Here is a 14,851-nt window from a genome sequence, read left to right as displayed (position 1 = left end):
CCCCCTTTTCCAAATTTTAATATCGACTCAAAATAATTTAAAAAGACAAATTACAATAAAACGGTTTATTATCCAACTATCAGAAATTTCACAACATGCCAAGGAAGAGAGGAAGGAGCAATTAAATAATCAAAGTTATAAAGGATTTTAAAAAATATATAAAAATGGGGAATATCGCACTTCTAACAATCTCTGCAAGTATGTGGGCTAAATTTAAAGAATCTGTGCTTCTCGCATGTACAACTGTATGTGGCCAGCTCACATGTTGGAAAACCTTCTGATTTATTCGTGTATGCACCAGACGGAAAAACAAAAAATATCGTGCATCCACAAACACTCCAATAAATAAATAGAATTGAAACGACACTTTGAAATGTTTTCCCGACAAAAATGAATAATAATATTATTATAATAATAATAAGTTTCAATAAAAATGATAAAATGTAAATTTAATTTTATCGTAACGAGTTTGCTTGAATTTCGTTTCTTCTGAGATCGCAGCAATGTGTGACAGGTAAGCTAGTTTTTTTATAAAGGAAAATTTATTTGAAATTTATTAATTTTGAAATTGAAAGGTGTGTGATTTGGATCTGTCAGAGAGAATCTGATTGACTGTTTATCACATCTGTTTATCACACTGACTGTTTATGACAATCTCATATCTGCGATTGAAGTTAGGTGGAAAAAAGTGCACCATTGCATTTTGTTATTTTTTTCAAAATTCTACCCTTATTTCATGTATCACATGATGTCATTTTCATTAAACATTTTGAAATGAATTCAAGATGATGGCCTCCAAGATGACAACTGTTCAGTTAACATACACATAGATGAGTGCTTCTAGGCATAGCGCATTTCTATCATGTCAAAATTTTTCCTGCCCAACTTAGTTTGATTTTATAAGGGTGTAAATGACTTTTGACTCATCCTGTATATCATACAAACTACTAGTATTAATTTTTAGGATTTAAATTTGATAATTTTAGGATTTTTCTCTTTTACAGTTAATAAAATGAATTATCAGAGTTTTCGTTTTCTAAATAGTTCATTTATTTTATTTAATTCTTTATTTAAAAATTTCAGAATGTCCTATGGATGTTAGTCATTACAACACACTGTTGAAAATTCATTTGGAAAATGAACACAAGTTTTCACCAACTGATTTTCTTGCAGATATGGAAAAGAAAGGAATTCAGCCAAATAGGGTACTACTGTTAAGGACTTAAATGCAAATATTTTAGTATTTGAAAATATAGGGTTATTAATTCAGAGTTAATTGTTTTAGGTAACATATCAGAGACTTATTGGACGATATTGTCAAGAAGGAGATATAGATGGTGCAAGGTAAATTTTTTTAATATTAACTGTAACTGAAATTAAAGCTATATTATTTATTTTAAAAAATATTTTGCTCTCTACCAAAAAGAAAATAACACACTTTGAGATTTCTCTCTTAAGATGTAACTAAAATTTTCACACACAGACTACAATCCAAATGATATATAAACGAATCAAACCAAACTGCTAAAATTTTAATTATTTTTTAAAATTATAAATTAAGTCTATACTAAATTTATTAGTAATTTAAGATAGCTATTGCTGTAAAGTTATTTTAATAAAGAAATTTTAAAATGTTGGAAGAGAAGATTAACCAGAATGGAATTTTAACCTACAACCTTTCAACCTTTGCAAAGTAGGCAACTCTGTCCCTCTGCAGACTTCTGATATGATCTTTTACATGTATGCATAATTGGGCTGCAATTTCAAAAAATTATAGACCTATAAATTTCCTCTGTTGTCCACTCATCCATCTTTCTTTAATCTCAAGAATGGAGTTAGATCAGTGTTTTTCAACCGGGGTGCTGCGGCGCCACGATTGGGGTGTTGCAAAGTTTAGAGCCTTTAGGCATTTTCTTGGAAATTTACTTAAGTGTAGTTCAAAATAACTCATTGTCAGTTCTATTTTGCTACGAGATATCTAGTAAGCAAAGAAACTATGACTAATCGCATGTTAATGTAATGTTTTACGCTACGTGTATGCACGACTTGTCACGAGTTCGCCCAAACCGCATTGCTTGGCCTTCCTGTTCCCAGTTCCAGTACCAGGCCAACCACCAGAGAAGAATGACGTGGACACGTGTGTCTTGTATATGCTTTAAAAAGCGTTGCATTGTTCTTTGAAAAGCATGTGGTTTCAATCACAAAGTAGGTGCATATTACAGTATTTTCATAGTATTCAAAAGCAATGATGACAAATAAACAATTTTTTTTATCATTATTTTAATTTAAATTTTTTAAATTGATATGAAAAAGATAAGAAAAAAATAATGAAATATTTATTTTATACATGCATCAGAATAGTATAAAAAAAGTAACAAAAATTGTTTATCAATAAAATGATAATATAAAATGATGATATATTTGATAATAAAACTATATTTAAAAAACAATAGCGAGACTATTATTTTACATGTAGGTATTTCAACAAAATTCAATGAACTTTATTTTGATTTTTAACTTAAATTTTGATTTTGAATACGTAGAAACACTTTTGCGTTGCGCGTAATATTCGTTTTCGCAAAAAATCATATTACAAATAATATTCATCTGTCCTATTAGTCCCCCCCTTATTCAGATTCTAGATCCACCGCTGGTCAAGGGTGTCACGATTTGTTATTTTTCAATTAGGTGTGCCACTCAATGAAAAAGGTTGAAAAACACTGAGTTAGATAGATGAAAGATGAGACCAGATATGGAAACTTTAATTGGGATCTCCTGCTCCTATTAACTGCATATGAATTTTCGATGCAAACTCATGTTATTTAAATTCAAAAGTTTTCCTCTGAAAGCAGTTAATAGATGACTGGCATGAATCTATTGTTAAAGAAAAAATATGATGTACAGAAGCAAGTCACTACTAATTTGAGGTAGACAGCATATATTTTAAATTAATTAAATTAAAAATATGATTAAAAATTGCAGCCTGGCATTGTGACAATNATATGATGTACAGAAGCAAGTCACTACTAATTTGAGGTAGACAGCATATATTTTAAATTAATTAAATTAAAAATATGATTAAAAATTGCAGCCTGGCATTGTGACAATGTCACAATAAATAATTGCTCATTTTGAATTATAAATTATTTATTCTAGTTGTTTGATTCATTTGTATTTACATAGGTAATATCTCAGTCACTGCAATTTTATTAACACTTTTGACCTGAACTCCATACAAGATATGGAAATGACTTTAACCACTCCAGGATGACACCCGTATCTCTTATAGATGTTTGTTTACTTTTGTTTTAAACATGTTTGCTTGAATTTTCTATGGCTGTAGACCAGGGGTTCTCAACTTTTTTTAACCCATGGATCTTTTCCTCTTAATTTTTTTTGTGGATCCCCCATACATTGAACAGAAAAAAACCTTATATTTTTTTTGTTACATTGTTTCAAATTGGAAAAATGTCTTAATATTGAAGCTCTGAATTTCAGAAAAAGTAACTACTGTATTTATGAACTAGCACTTTTAAATACCTCTTACCTTGTCAAGATGGAGTTTTGCACAGAACTGAAAGGTTAGGGTTAAAATAAACTGATTACCTATATACTGGAGGGAGACTAAAGTTTATAGCCTCCCTCTCTAATCTTCAAGATCTGGAACAAACTCATGCAAAATGTTCAGAAATGTCACTGTCAAGTGACATGATGCTGATGGTATAAGATTCTCCTAACAGACCCCAGTTTTATAATCTCTCTTTCACCTTTGTCAATGAGATATATATGTTGTTTACATATTCAATATTTTAAATAATTTATATTTTAACCCTTATGCAAGAAATGAGTAATAAATAAATTGACAATATACTGTATATACTGTAGAAATTTAATTCTCAGTAAAACAATTGTTCTGAAGTAGAATTACCCTATAGACCACTAAAATATCACCGTGAACACCAATTATATATATTTTTTTCTGTGGACCTCCAGCAATGTTACATGGACCCCAGTTGAGAACCCCTAACTTAGACAATACCTCAACCCTACTTCCCTTCCTATTGTGTATAATGATGTATCTTTAGCAACCTCTCTCCTTCAAACTATATATGTAATTAATGGACAGCTCCAAACAATACTGATACTATAGTATCTAAGAATACATTAATAAAGTTTTGAAAATTTATATAATTTTTTTAGGAAATATATTATTTAAAATATTTTTAATTAGATAAGTGTAATTTTATTTGCAATTATTTTCCGATATATACTTTAAGCATGTCTTTTGTTCTTGCTAAATGCAATTAAAAACAAAGATTCACAGAAATTTTATGAAATTACAATTTGTACTTCATTAATTAAACAATAAAATCATAAAATTTGAATGGAAAGACTCATTCATAAGAAACTTATTGGTAAATGTTAGTTTTTAACTGCTAAATGATCATTTAAATTATTGATTAAAATGATGAATTTAGCAAATTTTTATATTTTACTAACCCAATTTTAAGATACTTTCTGAGAATTTTTAACATGTAAGATATAACATAGATTAAATTAAAAAATTTGTTAAAATTTCCCACGATTATTAAATGCAAAGGATATGATTGTATTCTTCACCCTGGAGTCACTTCCTTTTCCAAGATGATATATCAAATGTGTCACCAGGAACCTAATGAATAAATTGCTGTTGGACGTGGAGATTTACTTTACCAAAAAATGGCAATAGAAGAAAGAAGGGAGGACCCCCGAATAAAAAACAATGTCCGGTGATGAGATGAGATTTTGTCTGTCGTCATCGAAAGTTTGCCCTCTCTGGAGATGTACCAGAGCTTGGATACTTTACACCCATTGACCTTACCATACTCCCCCAGAGATGCTCCTGATACCCGAACAATCAGTTTACCTATTATCAAGAGCCTTCCATCAAGTCAACATGTCATCAATCCATCAAGTCATCAACTGATCAGCAACAAGGAACATCCTCAGATTCTCTACAAGGTATTTATCTGCCCACGAATCTATGTAAACTCTCTCTCAAGACTAGGACTAGTGAGGATAGTTACAATAGTCTTTAATATAATATACAAAGGGAGGGCCAATAGTTATAATATACAACATGATTGACAATAACTAATGTTCAACCTTTCAATTGTAAATAGCCTATATTCAGCTTATTTGTAAATAGCTTATGATATATAAATGGGTATTGTTTTTCGTAATCGAGTTGTAGAGTGCACTTCTTTCGCTTGATCCATCTCCATCCCAAATCCAAGTACCTACACAAGCGATCAACCACTTGTGCAAAAAACGAACTTAACAGCTATTGAGGTTTCTGTGTCTATCCTTAAAGACACAGTGGTGTCAGTCCTGACAACTTTGTCATCGTTGATGCTATGTTGACCCTTTGGTCCCGTGGTGCAGAAGCATAGGGGGTGTTTTGTGCATTGTCACATATGCAAGCCAAAATGAGAAAAAAGGCAGCTATTCATCACCTCATTACAACCCACAAGATGAACAGAAAGATTAATGCTAGGAGATCATATAAGCATCACCTGACTGGTTCTAAAAGCAAATACATGGCTACATTAGACAAAGAATACATCTATCTCAAATTGTAATGGAGTCCACAGGATTTCTACATTCAACTTAGGCAAGAAGTACTAGAAAGTTGGACTATAAAATGCCCTGAAAGATGGCAAGATGGATTCAAGGTAGTTTGAGATATGATGGGAAGAGAACTAATAAGAGTCCCAAAAAATATAAAGTCAATTCAGCTTACTTCATCTCTTATGTGTTAAAACTATATTTGGAAGAAATCCCCTAGAAGTATCCTGAAGAGAAGAACAAGTTTATCCCACAGCTTGCAGTTATACTGCCTATCTGGAAGAGTTTAAGCACCAAGGTGGAATTAACTACATAGATCTGAAGGACATTCCCACCAAGTCACCTGACATTAGTCCTATGGACTTTTTCAATTTGGGTTCTTGAAATAGTGTCTTTTTTTCCAAAATGCCACTACTGCAGCTAGTCTTTGAAAAATTTTCAAGAAGGAACAGTCCAAACTTCAGACTGAAAAATACAGCAGAGTTTTCAATTCCTGGAAAAGACACTGTCAAGATGTTAGCAAAGATAAGGTGATAAGACATCCCACATTCTCCCATTTATCCTGCTGGGATACCTACATATTCCACTTTCCATTCAGAGAATGAAAATACAAGGAAACAAGCTCAACAAGTAGACCTCATTGCCATATTACAGTCCATCCATAATGTATGTTTACATTTACAGCAGACTATGCATCAGTGGAAGTGCATGCTGAAATGTATTGCTGAACCATGGGGGAATGTTGGAAGAGTTCCAGGAACAGTTTATTTCTGCTGGGTGAGCAGTCTGTGGATAAGAAACTTGAAACTAAAGGTGTTTCCAAAAAACACCTTTAGGGGATGTTTTAAGTTTAACACATGGGTGTTTAACTTAAAACATCCTGGTATTTGCTGGGGGCCTCAAAATGACATTATACAGTAAAACCCAGTTAAGATGTTTTTGTACCTAAGTTGTTTAAATTCTGAAGTCCTATCATTTTGTCCATAAGACATGTTAAAAATTCCTGCATAAGATGTTACAAAATATTGGTCCCATGAAAAAATTTTTATCCCTTAAAATGATCATGTCAGTGACTAATAGTGTTCTCTGAAGTTGCATGAATAGGGATGATGTAGTTTCTAAAGAAGGGTGACATAATGTTTGATATTACTGAAATGGGGAATTAAATTAATACCAAAATTTACAAATTTGATTAGTTTAACAGCCCAATGCTAATAAACTTTAAAATTGAAAATTTAAATTACAAATGAGATTCATTAAGTTTGATTTCAGTTCAAGAGTTAAAATGATTTCTAACTGATTTTCCCACCTGTTTAATGTTCAGAAATTGAAATTATGCTTTTGATTGGCTGATGAATTTCAGCTGTAAACAATTTTGAATTGAAATTCAAAATTTTGTAAGTTTAAACTTATTTGTCCTGGCAACCATTTATCAATTGAATTCAAAAACTATTCCTTCTCAACATATTAAATTTGTTGCTGTGATTGGTTAGAAAAAATAATTAGTTGATTAATGGTGGTTTTAAAAACAGTATAAATAGGCAGTCTCTGTCTGGTATTTACTTTCCAATGAAGTTCTGCGCCATCTTATCACTTTGCAAGTAATAATTGCTCATTATATTTATATTAATAAAAGCCTTATATTTTTTGTGTTGAAATCCAAAAAACAAAGTTGGTAATTTAAAAAATAAAGAATTTTGTTAAAAGTTCTAAAAGCAAACACATTTTTACATATTTTAAACAATGCATTTAAAATATCCAAGCCTAATCTGAAAGTATTTAGAATAAAACTGTATATCACTTATGAAAGTATAGGATTTTTTAAAGCTGAATAGATGAATGTTTAGGATAATTTAATTTTTGTTTCTATTATTTGAGCAATCATCATTTTTTTCAAAAATAATATGTTGCCTGGCAAAATGCCAAATATGAATGAATATGAGACAAGCAATTATTTATTGTGAGATCGTCAGAATGCCGGGATACAATTTCAATCATATTTTTAATTTATTTCATTTAAAATATATGCTTTCTGTCTAAAATTAGAAGTATGTCGCCTCTGTACATCATACTTTTCCTTTAACAATAGTGTCATGCCAGTCATCTATCTTACACTTTTCAGGAGAAATGTTTTGAATTGAAATAACGTGACTTCTGGGACAAACTGGAAGTTCATATATAGTCAATCAGGGTCTCCTGCCCCTAAGGTTTCCATATCTGGTCTCAGATTCATGATAAGTAACTACAAATAATCTATTAAAACTTTTGAATTGAAATAATGTTACTTCTGATGCAAAGTGAAAGTAGTCAATTGGGACTCCTGTCTAAATTTTTCCATATCTGGTCTCATATTTCATTTATCTAATTCCATTCTCAAGATTAAGGAAAGACAGACAAATGGATGGACAACGGTGGGAAATTATAGGTCTACAATATTTTTTCAAATTGTAGCCCAATGATACAAATAGAATTGACATGTAGATCTATTGAAAAACAGGTATCTCTTGTATAACATGGTAGTTGTTTTGAAAAAGTGCTGCGTTACATGAATCCATGCTATACAAAACAAAGGACTACTGCAAAACATAGGGTTATATTCTAGAAGTTAGCAAAGTATACTATTCTTTTATGTTGCTAAGAGAAATATGTTTATTAAAGCAATTGATGATTTATTTCAATAATTAACTAATAATCACAATTAAAAATATTGTATTATGTGTTAATATTAATTTTAGTTAAATGAGGGCTTTTTGTTTTTACAAAGTATCATTGTAATCTGAGCNTTTGTGGGATAAGGTTGTTGTGTATAATTGTTCGTTTTTGATCAACAACCCTTTGTTCGGTGACAGTGAGGTGAGGATATTGTTGTGTGAATCTATGGTGTAGTTGTTGTCTGTATGCTGTCATGTTTGTTTCGAGTTTTGTGATTGCATAGTAAGTGCGGATGATAAACTCGTTCATTTCTGATGTCCATTTCATCTGTTGGCATGGTTTTCCAGTCTTTGTGGTCTGTGGATGCATTACCACAGAAACACCAAGGCTAGGTTGATTTGTCACATCTGTTGAGGGCATTGCAGTAGCCATGCTTGGGCTGGTGCTGCTTTTGCCACCGGTAACCAAGCGAGACTGTGGCCTATTTTTTTGAATGTGAGCCTCTTCCTAACCTACTAACGTGAACCTTGTTAACCCGGGTGTCGTCCGAGCCGGTATCACACTTTGATCTGGTTACTACCATGATAATTATCTCCACAGAATGTGGGTGTGGTCACTCTTAGCTTCATTTCTCCTCATAGATCTTACTGGCATGGGTGTCCCTACCAGGAGCTTGTGCTCCAGCCTGCATTGCTCTATGGTTCAGTAAAATTACTGGGCTCTCCCACCACGACCAGGTGGTGACCACGGGAGAGTTATTATTATTATTATTTATAGAATTTGCTACTTATAATACAGTTTTTCAAAGATATATTTTGTTTTATAATTATTTTGACAGATTTGATTATTTTTGAAGATTATTACTAATGAATAGTACCCAATTTTATATTTAATTTGAAATCCCTTTTGTCTATCAGTATATTATATCTGTTTATAAGTAGGTCCTCCTTACCATTTTACTAAATTTGTGCAACTCCCCCATGCTTGAGTTGCCTGCTATGTGGGTCAACTTGTATAAAAGATTAAATCATCGTCTCTAGCTCTTTCTCAGCATCTATTTGACGCATTATGGTTCAAGTTCAAATTCTTTATTGCTGTACAAAGGTACAAGCCCAGTATCGCATAAGCACATCCGGTTTGAAAACGCATACAACAGTAAAGTTACAGAGGAATAGAGTACATAACATAGCATAACATGATATTTGATACAAATCAATTATATACAAGGTATGAAATAAAAGACAGGACTGTAGATACGGAGCACTATATACATAACATGATATACAAAGCAGTTTAATTACATATTAGAGATCGTGTAACAAATAAGAATGACTTTATATACAAGACATTGAATTGGAACACAATATACAAGACAAGTACATGTCAAAGGTCAAATACATAAATGGAATTGCGTAACAATATAAGATATAAGAGGTGGTATTTATGTTGCTAGGAGGTGCTATTGAGACATGGAGAGCTGCAAGTTTACAGTATTTGTTGACCAGCTGATTGAAGTAAACATAAGTGGAATGTTCGTTGATCAACTCGTTGCAACTACAGAGCCAGTCCTTTCCCCGAGAGTTGATTATAATCTTTAAATGTTGCCACTTGGCATCGAGCATTGGGAAGTTGAAAATATAATGGAGTGCTGTATCCTGAGTGCCACAGAGGGAGCATGTATTGTTCAAGTAGTTGGTAAATCTGTTAAGGTAGCAGTGGAAATTACCGTGGTTGGTAAAAAATTGCGATGTGGAATGGTTGAGTTTCAACCATTTATAGTTATAAATGTCTGAGATATGCGGGAAGAAGTTATTGGTAATTGATTGACGGTTGTTGTTCCAGTCATTCTGCCAGTTTTTAAGGAGATTGTTCCAAAGGATGTGCTTTAAGGTGGAATTGCTCATATTATTATAACTAGTGGTGAGAGTGAGGTCAGTGGCAGCCTCCTTTGCTAGATCGTCTGCCTGCTCGTTACCAGGATTACCCTGATGTGTACGAGTCCAGTTCAAGAAATATTCATTGGTGGAATGACGAATAGTGTAATAAATATCAGTAACTAGGTGGTGCGGATGTTTGTTTTTAATGCTGGCGATTGTTGCTTCACTGTCAGAGACAATGTTTATACTAAGGCCAGAGAAATTATTTTCACACCAGTGTATGGCATCATTTACAGCAAAGAGCTCAGCCTGAAAGACTGAGCAATGGTCGGCAAGTCTGAGTTGTTTGTGGAAGATTTCATCTTTGTCCCTATATACCACAAAGCTGCCTCCAACATGATTATCAACTTTGGAGCCATCTGTAAACACTTTGCAGTTGTTATTAAAGTTCCCATTAAATTTAATCGGGTTAAGATCTCCAGGGTAATGAGTGAGGTGAAAGGGAGTGGGCTTCTCCAAATCATCAGCATTAATTGTGCAGGAAGGGTTGACGTTAATGTTTTGTCCCCACTTGATATTCCACTGTTTGTAGTATAAGTCAATAACCTTTTCAATTGGCTGTTTGTGGGCCATCACCTGAAGGCTTGCATTTGGGGCGGTGCGATAGGCCTTTGTTATGAGTAGTAGGGCTTTACGTTGGGCAGAGGTGAGTGCACATCTAGGATGAACTTTTTGAGCAGCTTGACCCCAAGTGCCATATGTGTAAGTGATGGTAGGAATAAATATGTGGTCGTAGATGGTCCCCATAGCCTCTGAATTGAGGCCCCATTTATTTTTGGCATATTTGGCAAAGGTATGAAAGATGAGGCCCGTGTCAGCAGCTATATGTTTAATATGCTGGGTCCAGGTTAGAGTGGGGTCGAGAGTAATGCCCAGTCGAGAGATGTGCTATGCTTTTTCACCTTGACAGACTTCCCATACATTCTGATGGTCAGGACACGTGCGTAGAGGTTGTTTTTACCAGGGCTGTTGAACATGATGCATTTGGTCTTCTCTGCATTGAAGGATAGCTTGTTATTTTCACCCCATATGCAAATGTTTTTAATTATAAGCTTTGCTCTGTGCTCAAGGGCAGCTCTGGAATTTCCACCAATTAAAATAAATACATCATCAGCATAAACTGTGATGGAGTCCTGCCCAAAGTCTGTCCGAAGGAACGTGTCAAAAGCAATATTCCAAAGAGTGGGGCCACAGGCAGACCCCTGAGGACAGCCACGTGTCACTCTTCTTTCGTGTTGGCAGTCACCATATTGTAGTATGGCAGTTCTATCTGTAAGATAATCCTTGATCAGATGATATATGTTAGCTGGGCAGTTAATATCTCTGAGATGTTTGAGGATAATAGGCCACCAGGTGCTGTCAAAGGCCTTAGAAATATCCAAGCTGATTCCCAGTATGTATTTGTTATTTCCAAGGAGAGAGTGGATTTTGCTTATTACCATGTTGATAGCTTGCGGAGCAGACCTTTGTGGCCTGAAGCCAAACTGGTGTTCGCTAAGATAGTTGCCATTTTCCAAGTGCCAAACGAGTCTATTATTAATTAACTTCTCCAGAACTTTACCCATGGTAGGCAGGAGGGAGATTGGTCGAAGATCTTCATTGCTGCCTGGCTTAGGGATAGGTATGATTTTAGCTATCTTCCAAGCACTGGGAAAGATACCATGTCTAAGGCAGTTGTTGAAAATTTTAAGAATATTTTCTGGGATTAAAGTCCAAATGTGTTTGGCAATTTCTTCGGTGATATTGTCTATTCCAGGAGCCTTACCACGCTTAAGGGTGTTAAAGATCTGGTTAGTTTCTTCATGGTTGAAGGGAGGCATGTCGGTAGTGTTGATGTTATTTTGTTGGCTGTATCTGATATTACTTTGCCAGTCATTGTAGGTGTTAGGAGAATTATTGAGGTAGAAATTATTCATTTGGGCTTCTAGGGTTTCCTCTAAGTTGGTTGTGAAGGTATTGTTGATAGAGACTGTAGTAAGGATGCGGTGTTGCCTCAGTTTCCTGGTGCACAACTTTGTAATATAGCTCCATGGATTGCCAGAGGCATTGGTATTGGTAATAAAGATTAGAGGGCTGTCCTTATAAGCTGGACTCTACCCTTGTTTGAAGCAGAAGGAAGAAGTAGAAAGAGAAGAGATTAGAGGGAAGAGGAAATTAGGTAGAAAGGAAAGTGTGAAAAAAGCAACCAGGGGGCCCCCATGGGACCCCACGAGCGTCCACACCAGGTCATTTATTTAACTTAAATAAATACAGAGATACAATATATACAATATTTACAAATATGTACAAGATGATAATAAGGATGACAACAAACATGTAAAAAGTATAATAGAATGTAATCTAAAAACTTTTTAGATAAGTACTAGACGCGAGATGAGGTGAGGATCCAAGCTTGTTTACAAACAATTTAAGGGGAACAACACAAAACCCCTATATATGCAAGTGAGGTAATTAACAATTTATAAAATTAAAACTAATAAGCTTATAGGAACAATAACAAAATATAAGAGAATGCATGTTCCTAGAGTGATTCCCATAGGAATTGCCAAACGAGGGTAAGTGAAGGCAAGGGCATGGGGTCAACCTGACCCTCCATCGACGTATCCCGAAAAGGATCCCTCGATGCACCGAATGACACCATAACCAATCCTGCCCCGTGATGATACCGCAGCCAGGTGCAGAATGTTGGCACCGACGGTATCGGGGCTTAATCCCAATTAAGCTAGAAAGGATTGGCCATGGGTCATCGGCTATGCAGCAGGTGAGCATAGGTGATTATTATGTATTATTGAATGATGGGATCAGAGCCTTGCTGTCCTGGATAAATTTTCCTAGGGCTTTTAGCAGTTTATTATTGGAGATAAGGTTTGCTTCACTTGGTGGCCAGTTGAATCCCTCCTCGATACTTGTTCTTTCTAGTTGTGTTCTAATATTATCAAATTTACTGCATTCGATTGCCAGAGGCACTGGTACAGAATTCCTGCCAGGAATTGAGCTTGGATGTTTTAATTTCATGCTTGTAGATTTTTGGTGCTGTAAGTACTGAGTTTTGAGGTTGGAATGTTCAGGCTCACTGGATGTACTTTGGTATCTTTTGCGTAGTAGATTATTTGTTTTTCTCAGTTCTGAAAGTGTGGAGTTCCACCACGGCACCTGCCTGCCCTTAGGAGGGGTCTGTGGAATAAAGAGTTTGCAGGCTGTCGAGATGTGCTCGATGTTGTCTTCTATGATGCGCCTGGTGTTGTCCCTATCATGATTATCAGGATCCGTTAGGTGAGAGATGAGATGGTTGTGTAGCGCATTATGGTGCATGTGCATTGTCAACATGTGTCAATTTAAATTCTTTACATTTAGTTGTTCTAAGTTTAGCTTTGTTCTAAAGGACTAATGCCATTAGTTTTAATTCAAAGTCTTTGTTTGAAAAAATTTTATTTGATATTGCATATGCCTGAGGATGATGTTTTATAGCATGTCGAAAGCGCTTGCAAATATAGCGATATTTATACATAATTAACACCTGTGTGATAATTTGTTCTTCTCTTGTTTGAAATAGTTTAAGTTAAGATAACTTTAAAACATTTTTGATTTTATTTTTTATAGCAAAATACTTGAATTTATGAAGTCAAAGGAGTTAACTATTAATGAAACTGTCTTTAATTTCCTTGTAATGGGATATGTAAAATCAGGGTAGGTATTATAATATATTTTAAAAATTGTGAAATATTTTTTGTTTTAAATTTGAATTATTTTTCAGTAATATGGAAAATGCAAANAACAGACCCCAGTTTTATAATCTCTCTTTCACCTTTGTCAATGAGATATATATGTTGTTTACATATTCAATATTTTAAATAATTTATATTTTAACCCTTATGCAAGAAATGAGTAATAAATAAATTGACAATATACTGTATATACTGTAGAAATTTAATTCTCAGTAAAACAATTGTTCTGAAGTAGAATTACCCTATAGACCACTAAAATATCACTGTGAATCCCAATTTGGTATTTTTTTTTCTGTGGACCCCCATAATATTACATGGATCCCAGTTGAGAACACCTGCTATAGACTTTCAGTTTCCTACTTCATCTGCTGACAAAATTTAAAATAGAATATCTAATTATTTCAATTTTTATTGAATTTTTTCACAGTAGAGTTTTCCACCATTTTAAAAAATTTTTAGTCATAGTTGTTAATGTTGTTATTAAATGAGCAGTTATTTATTGTGACATCATCACAATGCCAGGCTACAATTTTTAATTTATTTAATTTAAAATATATGCTCGCTACCTCAAAATTTGTAGTGGCTTGATCCTGTACATCATACTTTTCCTTTAACAATTGTCGCGCCAGTCATCTATCTAACACTTTTCAGGGAAAATTTTTGAATTGAAATAACATGCTTTCCTGTTTGCATTGGAGATTTGTATATAGTTAACCTCCTGCCCTAAGGTATCCATATATAAGTTTTAAGCTTTCAACATTGTATCTTTATTAGAATGCTGTTATTGATTAGCTTCACATGACCTTCAAAGGTCAAATTCGGAGTACTCAAGGTCATAGCTGATTGTGAAATCTTCCGCTCTTTCCATGTAAATGTAAATTTTACCTCCCTGTCTATTCCAGTAATAAAAAATATGGTTTTCCATTAGTA

At 33.9% G+C, this 14,851-nt stretch overlaps 1 protein-coding gene across 1 annotated transcript; it reads left to right on the top strand.

The window, feature by feature from the left end:
• Window positions 1-1,072: 1,072 nt before the first annotated feature.
• On the top strand, window positions 1,073-14,047 carry LOC111642400 (leucine-rich PPR motif-containing protein, mitochondrial-like). The gene is made up of 4 exons (XM_023388783.1): window positions 1,073-1,205; window positions 1,286-1,344; window positions 13,797-13,883; window positions 13,951-14,047. The coding sequence occupies exons 1-4, from the start codon at window positions 1,092-1,094 to the stop codon at window positions 14,045-14,047; spliced, it is 357 nt and encodes a 118-aa protein (XP_023244551.1). The 5' UTR covers window positions 1,073-1,091.
• Window positions 14,048-14,851: the final 804 nt, after the last annotated feature.

The sequence above is a fragment of the Centruroides sculpturatus genome, unplaced genomic scaffold (genome assembly GCF_000671375.1).
Source record: "Centruroides sculpturatus isolate CEXI.00-Female unplaced genomic scaffold, Cexi_2.0 scaffold18, whole genome shotgun sequence".
Taxonomy (NCBI): Eukaryota; Metazoa; Arthropoda; class Arachnida; order Scorpiones; family Buthidae; genus Centruroides; species Centruroides sculpturatus.
Note: the sequence above shows the minus strand (reverse complement) of the source record. Positions and strands in the feature narration are given on the sequence as shown.